General features: G+C 40.7%; 1 protein-coding gene across 9 annotated transcripts in view; it reads left to right on the top strand.

The window, feature by feature from the left end:
- The window catches only part of LOC120552354 (partitioning defective 3 homolog), a 382,624-nt gene that overhangs the window by 158,881 nt on the left and 207,078 nt on the right, over nt 1-16,665 (top strand). For all 9 annotated transcript variants that reach the window (XM_039790356.1, XM_039790350.1, XM_039790354.1 and 6 more), the window contains exon 5: nt 825-962. In XM_039790356.1, coding sequence (XP_039646290.1) covers nt 825-962 — 138 coding nt within the window. The remainder of the gene's footprint in view (nt 1-824; nt 963-16,665) is intronic.

The following is a 16,665-nucleotide window of genomic DNA, read 5'->3' as shown; positions in this document are numbered from 1 at the left end:
GAAGATAAGGATCTCTCCCCGGTTCTTTCAAACTCTCTTTTGTTTTGTATTGTTTGCTGCTATTTTATCACTCTCTGAACATAACTTCTTTTCTTTGTCTGTGTTCACCTTTTCGGGCTGCCTGTCATCCTCCCTCTCATTCTGCAAAATTCCACTTGGGGAGGGTTTTCTCTTTTTGAACTTTTGTCTCGTCTTTTGTTGTGTGATGTCTCATTAAAGAAACCCAAACTTCTGTTTTCGTCTGCCTCGCTCTTTAGCTGCCGTTTCATAACTCATCAGACCTTTAATCATTCTCATTCTGTTTGCGTCTCGGTGAATCATTGTGTCCGCTGTGTCTTTTAATATAATTTGCTTTCATTTTTATTCAAATAGCTTCAGCCACCATGACCTTCAATCGCCGCAATTTCAATGCCAAGGCTAGCATGTCTGGAATGTAATTTAGTGTGCTTTTTGTGCTTGTAGCAAGTCTGCTGGCGTTTGACATTACCTTGGCAGTAGCAATTTTTGAAAGGTGTTTTTTTTCGTGTAATAGAAGAGCTCAGCTGTGGCTGTCTTATTGTAATAGACCTTTTAGTAATGGCTCAGGTTTAGCTGTGGGAAAGGGTTAGGGGTGAGGGTTGGATGGAGTGAGACTTGAACGAACCATACAGTATTGGTATGTGGCACAAGTCCAAGATATACTAACTCCCATCCACCACAAAATGTCTGTCATCCAGCTGCTATAGATATCACCAACCCACAAAACTGTCCGTGTAAAGGCCAAAAACATGGAGAATGGTCATGCAGTGATGTTCAGCTCTCCACCTCTTCCTGTTCTTCTGCAGGGTAGGGGAGGCCAGGCCTATCGGAGTCTTCCACGTGATGCGAGTGGCTGGACCACTCAGTTCCAGAGGGAAATGACTCGATCTTCCCTGAGCGCCAACCATCCAATGGTGGACCGATGGCTTGACAGACAGGAACAGGTATGGGGGTGGACTTTACCACAAAAAATAGGGTCATTTATTAAGGTTTCAAGACAGGAAAAGACAACTTGTTTGAAAACATTAGCAATCATAAGCATGTCAGGCCATGAAAACGCCAGAATTTCAAGCAGAGTAACACCTCTCCCTGCAGTGTTCCCTCTCCCTAGTCTCTCTCCCTTAAATGACCTGTGATTGGCCATAGTCTCCCGTCACGGGCTAGATTTTCTAAAGCCTGAAAACAGAGCCACGAGGAGGTGCAGAAGTTTAGTTTTCTCTTTGACCACTTGAAGTACAATATGCTGAAAAACAAACTGCCCACCACTGCGTTAAATACAGTTTGTGTTGGGCCACCACCTCAGTTTTTAGTGTAACCGCAATCCCATGCCTCATGTTTCCTTACTTGAAAAGGATCCTGATGAGTCCCCAACTGTGAGGCATACAGATTTTAAATTTGGGAGAAACACGACAAACATCACAAAAATGTGATCATACGTACTGTATGCTGGCCATTTCAGGTATTATTAGCTGCATACAAGAATAGGTTTCATGTCCACTTTGCGGCCGTGCTGCCATAATAATATATCCCACTGAGTGACAGTTACATGTAACATATGTCATTTGGTAAAAACATGAATCCAGCACCTTAAAGCTGTAATGCGTATTTTTTGTCGCCCCCATGAAGAATTCTAAGTAATGACAACACTGTTGCAGCATCCACATGACGCGGTGATCGCGCACCACCCCCACCCCACCTCCCTACAGTTGCTAGTAGCATTCATCCTGTTAAATCAAGGAGGACACAGATGATTAAAAAAAACATGATGGACTCTTCAGAATAGGCTATAATCTTGTCTTCGTCTCTAAAGCTGGACGCTGCTTTTTTAGCGGTGATGGGAAACGCATCACTCGAGTTTCTGCGTGCAAAAGTCGCCGGACGACACCATTTTGTAAACATTGCCATACCAAGATATACAGAGAGAGTTTTGTGGAACTGGCTTAATTAGCTTTGTAGCAACTTATTTGGGAATGGCTTGACCGTAACGAGTCGTTCATTAAAATAAAATAGTTGCGCACTATTTTAACTAACTAATTTTAAAGTAGCACGCTGCATTGTGTCATAATGCATCATACCCTGCCATAGAGTTACAGCAATTGTAAGCACAACAGTGACAGATAACAGAGTAGTGATTACTGGCCGACTGGTTGCTCACTGGTTGCAAGAGAAACGGTGGCTGACATCAGACTTCATACTTCTGTTCTACGTGGCGATGCTTTTCATAAAGTAACCGCGAACATTGTTAGTCATCGTAGGCTTGTCTCCTCACTTCACACCTCCTTGCTCTGTTGGCACTTTGTGATTGTCTCACTCTGCGACTGGTCCCTCTGCTCCTCAGCCTGTCAGAAGAGAGAAAATATGTTCCCTTTAAAAGTTATTAAAAGTGACAGAGGCTCTCTGCTGGGAGAGCAGAAATGACCTTGGAAGGTGTCGGACTCACTGAGCTCGACGTGAAGAGGATTTCTCCCAGTTTTTCTGTCCCTCTCTGCCCGTCACTACCTCACCTACCTAATCTGATTCATGTAGGAGGTGTTTAATCTATCCCACCTTCATGTTATAGAATGAGAAAAGGAGCATAGAAAGTGTGTGGAATATTGTGATACGGAAAGAAGAGTAAAGCAAATGCACAAGTCATTTGAAGGAACAATAGAACCGTCAAAATGAAAAGAAGTCGATCGATATTCAAGCTGCTAAACGCGTTGCCGTTGGCTTATTTCACAAACAACTTTCCTGTGTTATATTCCACTCAGCTTGCCAGGGTTCTCACCTGAATGTATGGGCTCCCGTGCTGTTGTTTTCTGGGTGGTCTGTCTGCCTTTCTCTTTTTAGTCTCATTGAAAACTAACCCGTCCAAGGTTGTGTATCATTGGCCACCGTTCTTTGAGAAAGTATTTTCATTCTTAACCGTTCTATTACAGTATTTGTCTCTGGCTAGACAGTCTGTCAGGAAAATAAGCTTTTTTTAGTGCAATGTGGGTTTTGTGCATCTGAAGCTACTGCAGTATTGCTCGAATAGGATGTCTTGCCATGCCACAAACCACACACGCAAACTTTTTACAGAGGAAAACAGCAAATCCTCACATCTGAGAAACTGACAGCACATATTTGTTTTTAATAACAGTTTTGTATATGTAATAATTAAAATCAGATCCACCCTACATTTTTGAATTCATCATTGATGCACGTATACATACAGTATACGTTAATGTATATGTTGCTTCATAGTGGTTAAACACTTTTTAAGGCCTCAAGTCAACAGATTTGTATCAGATGATTAAACATAACTCTGTTAATCTTGTGGGTTTATGTTTTATTCATATGCATCCTTCAGTTGAAGTTTAAAAATGAAAACATTAAAACGTGTAGCCTCATGCTGGTGGATGATGCTGTGTCTACCTTAACATTAAAAAACAATTATCCTAAAGTTTAGGGCTGCAACAACGAATCGATAAAATCGATAAAATTTGATTATTAAAAAAGTTGGCAACGAATTTCACTATCGATTCGTTGTGTCGTGCAACTATTACGCCACTCAGTCGCGGAGATAACTAGCATGACAAGCTAGCGTTAGCTCGTTAAACAGTAGTAATACAGGGGTGGTATAGTTTGCAAGACTAAAGATACGGTTTTATTCACTCGCCTTTTTTTTTGGCCCATTAATTTTTTAATCTGTTGTCATGTATATATTCTGTGCTTTGTCCCATATCAGTTATTGTTGACAAATATTTTTGTGTGTGTTGTATAAATGAACTTAACTTGCACTTACTACAATGATGGTAATAATTTAATGAATAAGCTTCAAGTGTGTGTGTGTGTGTGTGTGTGTGTGTGTCTTGTCTGTATCTGCTCTTGGGTTAATTACCTTTACACAACTATTAACTAAAACAACAAGTATGTATGTAAGTATGTATTGAGTTGATGTAAATGAATGCTTTAGTTTTTTTTATCCGATTCATCGATTAATCGAAAAAATAATCGACAGATTAATCGATTATTAAAATAATCGTTAGTTGCAGCCCTACTAAAGTTAGCTGAAGTTGCAGTGTTAAACTGGACCCTCTATCCACTCATTTTAGCACATTTTGATTTGACTGTAACTGTATCTGTTTTATTCATTTCCATGATTAGTAATTGTTAAACCACAGTAGCTGTAGTAGAAATGTTCCAAGTAGCTTAAAGAAGACACAAACAGTGCACCATAGGCACACATTTGTTTATAAAGAAATACATTTCCCAAATCCAAGTTTCCAGGTAAATACTCATTAAGAAATATCTCATAAAATACACAATTATTATTTCAGAGCAGGAGTCATACCAACATCAGTATGTAAACATTTAATGAATAACAGCGAGAGTGACACGGAGTTTAAGCATCCACCCGGTAGCTAATTCTTCGTGCTACCTAAGTCTTTGTAATCTGACAGCTGTATGACTAAGATGATTCACAAAACACAAATCCGCTCATTAGAAGTGATACTGTGATGGTTTCAAAGAGGCCTCTTGTTGCTCAAGTTGTTTCTTTCCTTGACTCACTGTATCTCAGGCTCTATCGCTGCCTTTCCCTCCCACACATGTTTGATATTTTGTCTTCTTTGTCTTCTTGATGGGCGGGCAGCACAGCAGCATCGAACTGGAAGATAAAAATACGCCGCGTGGGTTAATTAAAAAGAATTGTGATCAGTGCTAAAGCGCTGGCAGAGATAATGAGTGTACACACACACACACACACACACACACACACACACACACACTAACATGCACCAAGGTTTTAGGAAAATCACACCAATTAGCAGTTGTTTGTTTATCGTAGATTCTTTATCTCTTGTACTTTATTGTTCTGCTTTATGAGTTAAAATAAAAGCAAAAACAAAGAAAACTTGGAAAAGGGCATCACACTTATTACTTACTTATCACACACACACATATATATATATATATATAAATATATATATATGTGTATATATGTATGTGTGTGCGTGCATGCGTGTGTGTGCGCTCGCGTGTGGGTGTGTGGGTGTCTGCGTCATACAACATTAGCATCTTTTGTTATCTTCATGCACCCCCTCTCTGAATCATACTGTGCCTTAATTTTTTAAGCACATCTTTTCCTTTAATGGCCGATGTAGTTTAGGCAGCTGTGCTTTTTTGGTACACTCTTAAAGTGCTTCACTTAACCATTTATTTTTAAGCAGGCCTTCCCACCCCCCTGCTATAAATTAGGTATAAGTCAGGTGGACTATGACGACACACTGACTTCTATGCTTAAAATACCAAAGAGGTTCTGTGGAAGTTGGACCAGTAACTGTACAAAGTGTGATTCAGTCGTCATCACGAGAACCCAGATGCAATAAACTCAGTGAGGGATTTAAAGCTGGGCTGCAGAGGAGATGCAGGAGTGGTTCTGTCAGCGTTTTATTTTACATTACACAACTTGACTATAGTAAGGGGCAGTATTGTGGGGGGTCAGTATTGTGGGGGATTAAGTTGATCCTCCCTTAAACCTAGAATCTATGATAAATCTTGATAAAAACACAATTTCATGAATTTGATGAGCGTGTTTTTTAAAAATGCAGTGATTTGTGTTAGTTTTTGTGCTTTTGACTGCTTTTCTTTTGTGCAAATGTTCAGCATGCACACTGATCACAAGGCTGTCTCGCCCCTCTAGTTGTATCTGGAAAGTATGCCTGCCTTGTCTTATGTTTATCTAACCAGTCAATAAATTCACTTTAGTGTCAAACAATTCCATCTGAGACTTCGGGAGCTCCAGGCCTTCAATCCCTCGCCACCCTTACACACACACACACACACACACACACACACACACACACACACACACACACACACACACACACACACACACACACACACACACACACACACACACAAATGTGGCATGGAGAAAAGCATGCTCTATCAGCCCATATACGCCAAGGCCTTATGAGTTATTCTTTATATAAACAGCTGACATTAACGTTGGCCTATTATCCCACTGATGAATGCTAATGGGCCTTCCCGCTCAGCATCACATACACACACACACACACACACACACACACACAACACACACACACACACACAAACATGCATGCATAGAAATGCGCACACACATTCGGATCTGGCTGAGTGCCTCTCCACTGTATTATTTTGCAGCCTTGATGAGGGACCAGAGGCTATTATCATAAGCTGTACCAGAGGCGGGAATGACACCAGCTGTCAATCATAGAGGGATTTAACCCTATCAAAATGGCTGACATGGGGTGAGACAGAGATATTTGAAGTGGACCCGAAAAGTTCAGAGTTTAGAGAGATTTAGAGATACAGAAAAAAAAAACCCGGTGTAACTAAGCGTTAAATAACGGAGTCAAAAACATGTCTGAGTGGAAACAGCTCTGATCAGACATCTTTGATCAAGCCTCCAACTGTCTGCGTGCCTCCCTCTCTTTGTTGTCTAAATGAGACACCTTGTCTGGCGAGTTTTAAAGGAAACCAAAGTGGCGAGGTGCCCAACTAAATAATCGAGCCAACACGTTGAAAGGAGTTGACTTTGTTCAACTTCAAGCTGGAAGAAGAGAGCCAGGAGCAGTGTGTAGACACTCCTTGCTTTTTATAGTTTTGCGTCAAAGATTTCTTACCAAACAAACACAGATTGGCATTTGTGAACTGATTCATCTAATCTTTTTTTTTTTTTTCTCTCATTTTTCTGCCTCTCTCACTTCAGTTAGAAGCCAACAGTTGTTATACTGGTGTTCTCACCATGAAGCTTTGCTTTTGCATAATCACAGTAATGGCTATAAAATATAAATAAAAAAAATGAATATATGAGTATGAATTTTTTTTTTTCCTAAAGTGTAACATTTGCAAATCCTGTGAAGAAATGTGACTTTCTTTAAAGAATAATTCCAGTATTTGTCAACCTGAGTACAGGTACAGGTACAGCTACAGTATTTCACATGTATTTGTACTATGTGTTGCCCTCCAAGTGGATTCTCTACAACAGTTCGAGGGCTTTCCAGGGGTCTCCTTACTCGGTAGATTTTCAGTTTGACTCAGAAATAACTACTTGAGCTGGTTTCAGTTCAATTGAAGTGATTTGGAAAACTGTAGGCTTGTATTCCAATATCATTGTCTTAAATCTCTACAGTGGCAGTTGTGAGTAAAAAGCCATCATGACCAATAGTCATAACGGACGGACATATTATAACACCCAATACCTTGTAAATGCAAGTCAGTTTGTTTTCTTGAGACTATACGGCCAAACCAAGGTTAATTTGCACTTGTTATATATATATACAGTATATATATATTTTTTTAAATGAAAACAGTGGCAAACATCTCAGAATCAGAATACAAAAAAAAAAAAAAAAAAAAGCAATGACTTTGGAAAACCCTTCAGTGGGTTAATTCTGAATAAAGTTAGCATTTAATTTTATGCGCTGTTGTTGGTGAGTGAACTTCGTCTACTCTCCTGACTAGCTTGCTGGTGAAGCCCACACAGTCTGCAGACCCCGAGGCAAGCTGCGGGCAATGTTAGAGTAGTTGAGCATGGAGAGAAAACACAGCAATAACCCCCAAAGCCTGCCTGCCTGACACAGCCTCTCTTTCTTTCTTTCTTTCTTTCTTTCTTTCTTTCTTTCTTTCTTTCTTTCTTTCTTTCTTTCTTTCTTTCTTTCTTTCTTTCTTTCTTTCTGTCTCTCTCTTTCTGTTTGTACCCATCTCTCTGAATGACTTAGGGACGTATACAGTGGATGGGTAAGGTTGCAGAGGAGAGCTCACGTGTTTTCTCTTCTCTCCAGGGCTTTCTGGGGGATGCAGTGTTTGCACTGTGCGTGCATTAGGTTTAGATCAGTCTGGGCTGGTGTTTGATAAAGAGCAGGTCGGGAGGTTTTGTCGTGTGCAGAAGAGTGCACAGAAAAAGAAGCAACCCAAATTCCAGAGCAGTGCGGTCAGTCCTGCTGTCGGCTCCTGTGTCTTGCACTTATCCAGGACATGCCTTTTAATTTCACCTGAAACACACACAGGAAGGTTAGCCGGCTCCAAAGATGTTGCATGAGTAGACGAGAGCCCTTGTGCATGTTTAGTCTATGGAAGAACTCTTCAATGCATACATGCAAGATGTACTCACCATATGTCTTTTCTAATTGCTGCCCAGTGGGCCTGACCAGTCAGGCAACCAGTAGGTGCTGCTGTGTATTCAACATTGATTCCAAGCACACAGCAGTAGCCACAAAAAATACATTTTTTTTCTCTCTTATTCCTTTTTTCCCTATTATGTATAATCCCTGTTTATAGCCCTCTTTCAATTTCTCTCTTTCTACACTGCATGCAAAAAGTGTCACTTTTATAATTCTAGCTAATACTTATAAAACCACTTATCTGATTTATTGTGACTTTCTTCCAGTGACTTTTTAACAGAAGGTAAAATGTTCAGGTAGTGGAATAATCTCACCTCTATTAAAGAACTGCCTTAAGAATAGACATCATTTTAGAATCTGATAATAGATTACACAAGCTTTACCTTTTTTTTTTTTTACATGAAGGACCTTTTTTTCCCTCCTGTGTGAGAGCTGTGGAAATGGCAGCTAACCAGAGATGCTCCAGTCCACCCTTGGACCTGAGTGAGAACAAAGTAACCCTGAGCGTCACACTGGCCTCTCCTCTCTTGATTAGCCATCTCCACTGAACCCCGGCCGGAACGTCATGACCCCTGACAGAACAGAGCAGGGTTCTTTTTTTCTACAATATCTCGCAAGGCCTGCACTGCTTTTTAAGCCTCATTTAGTACTGGTCACCTCCTCTTTTCACCTCTAAGTGGGCAGTTAGCTTTAGCATTGTACTGACTTGTAGTGCTTATTGATTGATTTGACTAACTGTTGTTGAGTGAACTTCAGGTGAGAATGCAGGATGTATTATTATTACATACGTACAATATTGTATTGCAGTATCAATATTATCACTATTCCCAATGTTTTGGGGATGTAAAAATGAAAAAATTAGAAGTAAAATCTGATTTAAAATCTTAATTAGATATATTTGCTTATGTACTTTTACTTCTATATGTTTCAGCCACCACCTGTGTGTAGAGTCCTGCACACAGCCTGAAGCAAAATATATGACATACTTAGTGTAATTCTGTCATTCGATAAGTGTGTCAGAATTACACAAACACACACACACACACACACACACACACACACACACACACACACACACACACACACACACACACACACACACACACACACACTGTTGGTAGTGTCATTTTCTTGATTCATTCCACAGCAGAGAAAATAGATTGTAAATTAGCAATTATAAAAAAATAATGCTAATTACCATCTCATTATTAACTTAACATCTTTTTTTAAAATAAAAGGCTGTGATAATCACCATTAACCTTAACCTGTGTGTGTGTGTGTGTGTGTGTGTGTGTGTGTGTGTGTGTGTGTGTGTGTGAGAGAGAGAGAGAAAAAGCGAGAGAGTGAGTGATTTATATTGAGTACACGACAGTTAATCATCCACCAGCTTTTCTGCCCAGAAGCTTTTCTCACTCGACTCTCTGCGTCTATTAGCATTCAGGAAGGCTCCCCTCTCACCTTCACCCACACACACACACACACACACACACACACACACACACACACACACACACACACACACACACACACACACACACACACACACACACACAACATACACACACCGGGACAGACAGAGAATAAGAATGATAGAAATAATTGCTTAACAATTCAGAACAACTTTCACAACTTAATCCCAAGCACATAACACGGCAGACAAATGTAGTTCCCAAGGACAGCATGTGAAAAGCGCCAGTAAAAGGGACTGGAAGCGAGACAAAGCTGAAAATGTTGCTCTACTCAGAATTGGGAATCAGCCTCTTTGGAAAGCAGAAGAACAACAAAAGCTGTCAATCTCTGTTGTTCAATGACAAAGTTCCATGCAATGTTGGCCTTTTCTTTCCCCTCTAAGCAAGATATCTGTTATTTGTTCTTGCTCTTCTTCGTTTTCTTGCCTTTCTTACTTCATTGAAAATCGTGCAAATCATGTCTCTTCTCTTATCTCGTCTGAACAGGAGAGGAGGCGGCAGACACTTTTTGAAAGTTGCCAGCACTCTTCTCTATCAGCTCTATGTACTGTAGCCTGCAAATGTTTAACCTGTCTTCCTCTGTGTGTGGATGTGTGTGTGTGACGAGACAGTTCAGATTAGGGTTTGACTGATTCAGGCTTCAGAAGGTTGATAGCGACGTTTTTGACACTCCCGAGAGCTTTTTGTGCCATCTTTCAAATTGGACTATTTATATGCAAAAACTTCCCCCTGAAATCTTTTTTTTTTTTTTTTTTTTTTTTCTTTTACAATTTTAGTTTTATCAGGGTGTAAAAGCCTCTGAAAAAGAAATGGGAATGGGAATGGGAAATCAAAGTAAACAACAAAAACAATACAAGTGTGGAATGTGATCACTATGTTGCATTGGAATTAATGAAGTTAAAACTTAGTCATCATGATTTTCAGTGGTTAATAAAACACTAGTATCATCCTGATTTATTTGCAAAGTGACATATCTAGTTTAAAATGTAAAGGTACTTCTTTCCTCCTGTGTTCCTCCTCACTGAGCTTTCATCTCTCCTCATCTGTGTTCTTTTCTCCTAAGTTTGCACTCATCTTCCTCCTCTTTCCGCTCCCTGTCTTTGTGGTTAATTATTGCTCAGACCCAATCACCGCGAACAGCCCTTCAGCAAGGCTGTCTGTGCTTAGGTTGTAAACACGTCACATTTTTTTGACAAGTTTTGTTCAAATCCTCAATTCAAAACCCTAAAGACAAAGTTTTCCAGGGACAGGAGAAAAATCGGCTTACCTCGTCTACTGTCAATCGTCTGTCCCTCTACCCTCGCCTGTCTTTCCACTCTTTCCTGTCCACTCCTACACCATGTCTACAGTATCAGGGTGGCTATCCTTTCCCGCACTGCTGGTTGTGAACGTGTTAATTCTTGATTAGAGTTCACGCTTTCGCCTTCTCTGATTTGCTCCGTGGAGTGAGAAATCACTTTCTCAATGAGAATAATTGAATACGGGCAGGGGGGTGCCAGCTCATTACCCACAAATCACAGGGAGCAGGGGCACCTTAGCTGAAGACAATAATGACTTGAGGGAATAAAACGGGGCCGCCAGCGTGGAGCCAAACCAACGTGGGCAGCAGAGAACAAAGCTGGGAGAGGAAGATGCACACTCCTTAAGGTGAAATCCTTTTGTGCTTATCTTCCTACATTTGTTTGTTGAATCCAATTACTTTTTCTTTCAGAGGAGGCAGTGACTAAGCTTTGAAGGGGAGTGGGGATCTTCTGTAGGAGGAGCATGTCCAATATTCAGCCAAGGTGTTGCTGTTGTGAAGTTAATTACATCCCTCTTGTTGGCAGCCAGAGCAAAATGAATGCCTTCCTTAAAGCTACAGTGTGTAAGAATTTCTCCCATCTAGTGGTGAAATTGTATATGATAACCAACTGAATATTACTTTCTAGCCCCCCCATTCCAAGCGTGTTTAAAGTCCTACGGTGGCCATACCCAAAATAGTTCCTTCCAGCATAATAATAGTTTTACGTTATTTTGGTACCATTTCATTGTTAACATCAGCTATCAGGTTCCCAAACATGCAAGCTAATGTTAGTAAAGTATCAGTGCTATCGTTATTCTGTATATTGTACGAAATTAATAGTACAAGGCAATGTTTACAGTGTAGGAGAGAAGCAACAGAGGTTTGTGTTTTTAATATATTTCTCTGAGCAGTATGAACAATGTCAATGAAACCGAAATTAGCTCTTAGTATCTCCATCATTTACACGCAGCTGTTCCAGCTGTAGCTAGTCCGTGTTACAACTGCACATGACGTGAGTTGTCTGCCAGGGAAATCACGAAAACATATGATTACCTTTTATGTTACAAGGTAGACAATCCTTTTCCATCATTGACGCGAGGAAAAGTATCCTAGACGTCGTTCTAGCGTTATGCACAACCATGCTATAGTTAGCCAAGCAACTATAAAACTTCAAATTTACACAAATAGGCTGAATTACCTTTCGAGAAGAAAGCAGGCAACTTCGGTGTCCCTTTTAAAATCCTTGCTCCTTGTGAGCTCTTTCCATCTTGGAAAAGCCACTCTAATATTAACTTTGGTGTTGTTGCTTTGACAGTCACGTTGTTGTTTCAGTTCTCTTTTTAACTTCCTTGGCGTCTCCGTTACATGTCCTCGAGAATAGGCGCAATCCTCCATTTTCAACAGGCTTTCAAATCTGCCGGCAGTCGCTGAGTAATCTTCTCCCCCTCCCTCCCTGGCATTCGTCACGGTGCCACTGAGTTTAAAAGCGCGAAAGGCGGAGGTATGTCCCTCTTTGGCTAATGTATTTTAAAGATGGAGGCGCATTGGTGGCCGTCATTCCAGCGACTCGCTCGTATGTATTCTGACTGATTCTGAATGGCAGATTCTACCCGTATGAGAATACTTTGATTAGTTGGAGGAAGTAATTACACATGAATGAGTACATATTTGTGAAAGAACAAAGTTTTTTTTTGCTAAGAATCAACTCAAAAAATTACACAATGGAGCTTTAAATGATCATTCAAAAACAATCAACACCCAAACATGACTCCAACTCAAAGGACGTGAGAGAAACAAATATATACAGTAGATGCTAAGGAAAGTATATTCTGCAATAGGTACGGCTAAAAAGCTCTTTTTTTATGCCAGAAACTAAGGTTCTAGATGGATATTGGTGATTGGCAGTGCCAGATTTCCCACAGTGTGAAATCATTTACTCCTATTTATTTGATTTCTTTATACTTTCTCACCCTTTCTTTCCCTCACTGCCTTTTTTTTATATGCCACACATTTCCACTCTGGAGTAGAGTGCCAAATGAGTCCACTCTGACACAATGAGGTCCATTGTCACAATAGGCTTTTCTCACTGTTTTATAGGTCCCATTAGGGGGCCAATGCTTTTAAGTTGCTGAAGGAATGTAATAAGGCCCAGGCCGACAGTAAACATCCACAGAGAAAACATGAGACGGGGCTGCTTCGCCATCTCATTTTCTTTCATTTGCATCGGCCGGAGAACAAAAGCCGCCACAGTTAGATGTGAACAGAGAGGAATGAGATGGTTTAATTTCAGAGCCAAGGAGATGGTGGAATAGAAAGGCTCTAAAAAGAGAGGGTGAGGAGGAGAGAGATGGTAGCGGGCCAATCAGTCCATTTCTGTTCCTCCCTTACAGATGTAGCCATGGTAGCCAACCACTCTGTGCTGTACCACTAAGATGTATTATTTGGAGTTTCATTCAGATATTGCTCTGTTCTTGATTGTGAGCCATTTCTATTTCTGTCCAGTTTGTATCAACATGTGATAGAGAAAACCCTACAGTAACTTATAAAGGATGTATACAGAACATGTGTGGTTGTAAGGGTCATGCTGCCACGTCACGATAAAGATGTTACCTAGTAGAACTTTGTGTTTGTGTCCATCAAATCTCAAAATGTATGTCATATATTCCTTTATTTACCTTATCATTACCATTCATAAAGCACAGATGCATGATTGGAGGTCCAATGCAATTGGTGTCCATAGCCTTCAGTAGAGTATATAAAGATGAACTTACTAAGACTTTAAATTTGCTTTAGATACCATGGATAATCACAGTAAACATAGTGTTAGGCAGGTACATCAATAGTTCTGACAGTAAGCTCTGATATTCCAGATTTCAGCATTGCACTCACTTGCTATGTGTTCAGAAACTCAAACCTGAAGACAAAGATGATAATAATGTGGGCTTTGTATCTTTTATTAAGGAGGCTGATGTTTGTCAGCTAAATATAAAATCTTGGATGTTGGGAGCATCCCACCGACACATTAATTCACCACCTGGGAGACAAATTATATCACGCCTGAGTGCAGTAGCCTAAAATGAACATGTACTGTAACTTTCATCAAGGTGCCGCCATGTTCCCAGTAATAGATTACCTATCTCAAGCTAGTTCTAATCCTCATATTTCAATGAAACAAAAGGGTTGTCATTTCATGTCTGGAATGTCTGTAAAGATTGAAAAATCTCAAAAACAATGCCATATTTTTGAAAATGTTTTGCCGTTAAACATGCAAAATTGCTGGTATAATCCTTTTGAGCGTTTCAAAGCTGGATGCCCACATTGAATTTGGAATAGCCAAGATAGCGCTAATGGTGTCGTTCTAGCAAGGAGCACCTCTGTAACGGGCTGCACTTCTCTCTGCAGAGCAGTTTTCCATTGGAATTATCTCCTCTTTGTTGTCTAGGTATACAGGTCATGGGAGCTGTTGTGTGGAATAGCACCCCTACTGAGCTCCATCACAACATACTCTGATATTACCGCATGTAATCATCATTTCAACCAGAACCATGTTGACAGCCTTTTCCATTTAGAAAACAGTGGAGCGGAGGTTGGGGTTTATGTGTGTCCGTTGGGTTGGAAAGTGAGACTCCTGCTGATGCTGTTATATGATTGGCTGAAACATGAACAGATACCTTGATATGTAAGTATGCCTTAGGCCTCAGGGTGTGCTCAGTTCATGTTTTGTAGGTGTGTGTCTTTACATGTACAATGTTTACATGCTGCAAACGGACTATGCGTGCTCCGATCTGTCTTGTTTGTTGTGACACTGATGATTCCTTCGTGCTCTTATCTCATCGGTGATTGCATTCACTTGTTGTATTGTATCTTCGACTCTAACTAGCACACTCCTTTGATAAATCGATATCTTGTTTAATCACACACACGTATTTAAACGTTGTTTATTATTTAATTATTTAAATAATTACAAGGCTGTTTTGAGTTTTTTAGTTTAGTTCAGAAAGCGGCCCCTACATCCTTCACCTCACCTCCCTTCCATTGCTCTTTCCTCCCCCATTCTCCACTAAAGACCCTTCCTGGGTCCGCTAGATTACTGTGACTGTGCCAAAGTCTTTTGGGACGTTTCTTCATTACTGGCCCTCCACAGGCCCCTCATCTCCACACGCCCCTCTTCATTTAGCCCTGGCTGAGACCAAGGACTTTACCAAATGGCTTTCTGTCTACTCCTTATCCAAGAATTTCAGCTTCCAATTAAAATGAAATCAAAAGCCCCCCTTTCATCCTATACTGATCCCATGACGGTACAGATGAGACCTCAAACACCCACCCCCCCCACACACACACACACACACACACACACACACACACACACACACACACACACACACACACACACACACACACACACACCCCACCTGCTCAAACAAGACAGCAAACAACGGCTGATCTGTGGAAAAGACCGTTCACCCCCTGTAATAACCTGCTGCAATGTGTACCAAAGCTTTACTTTCCACTTAATTATTCATAGTTCAACATCATTCACCCTCATTCCCTCTTTTTCATTCCCTCCTTCTTCATGTTCAGTGTATTTAGAGTCTGAGGTCACAGTGTGTTAAAACATCCTGTATGATGAGATTCTTGCGTGAATAGCTGCTCTCCACATCTCTTTTCCAATGCAGCCATGGTCGATGATGCCACATTTGCATCACAGTAACTGTTGGATGAGATAGTTTGGATGACAATTTGGCAGTGCAAGGAGTGTAGTTTATTGGCAGCCACCATGCTACTCAATTAGTCAGTGTGATTCTGACTCACGTAATTGCAGGAGCGGCTACTGAAAATAATAATAAAAATGAAAATGTATTTAATTGCAATCCAGATCCGAACCACGGGTGCTCTCATTGAAATTCAAGCACCCGCTATTATTTCAACGGGGGTAACATTTGTTCACTGACCTTCACAGTTTGAAAGATGGATTAAACGTTCTGAGCAGTGGAAAGTAGACTGTCCTCCCACTTAATAAGCTCAAAATGATGATTAATCTGTGAAAAGCACCGCAGCGCTTTTTTAAATGCATGGATAAAGAGCCGGGATTCAGCTGGGACCGTCCGCTCAGCTGGGCTGCGCACTCAACCCCCAGGATTATCTGTTCAGAATCACCTCCCTCCACCTAAGCCAGGTGTCTGGAATGTCATAATATCCCTTTTGAACTATTTTTTATGCACCAAAAACTCCAAATCTGCTTCAAACACACCTTTGAAGTGCTATTCTAATGCAAAATGCTATGCACATTCAAACTCTTTGAAACACGTTGACTGTATTCAAACATACATTATTCACAGAGCTTGTAAGAGTAAGAAGTGCTCTGGACAAAAGCCGGTGACGATAACTTAATTCACAGTAATTCCTACCCGTTTGAACCTCCGGCTCTCTGGTACAGGAGCGGTCTGCTCCGGTTGCGGCTGTTATTGATGAGGTTTAGAAAAAGTCTCGGGCCTCTCCGTCCGCTTTAGGCCTTTGTTATTGACCTGGTGATTGATTTAAACCCTCATAATTAGCAGGCCTAATTTAATTAAAGTGCAATTTAACGATACAGTGGGCAAAGGCAAAGGCAGCTGTGTCATTGATAGATCAGTCCAGGCCTGATATGAAACAGGCGCTGGCAGATGATGTATTCCGCACAAAGCAGGTCTCACTGTTGCAGGCAGAGACAAAAGAAGAGACTTAGATTGTAGTTGAGAGACAAATAGGGCGAATGAGTGAAGTA

The sequence above is a fragment of the Perca fluviatilis genome, chromosome 22 (assembly GCF_010015445.1).
Source record: "Perca fluviatilis chromosome 22, GENO_Pfluv_1.0, whole genome shotgun sequence".
NCBI classification, from domain to species: Eukaryota; Metazoa; Chordata; class Actinopteri; order Perciformes; family Percidae; genus Perca; species Perca fluviatilis.
The sequence above is the reverse complement of the archived record's forward strand: the minus strand, read 5'-3'. Positions and strand labels throughout refer to the sequence as shown.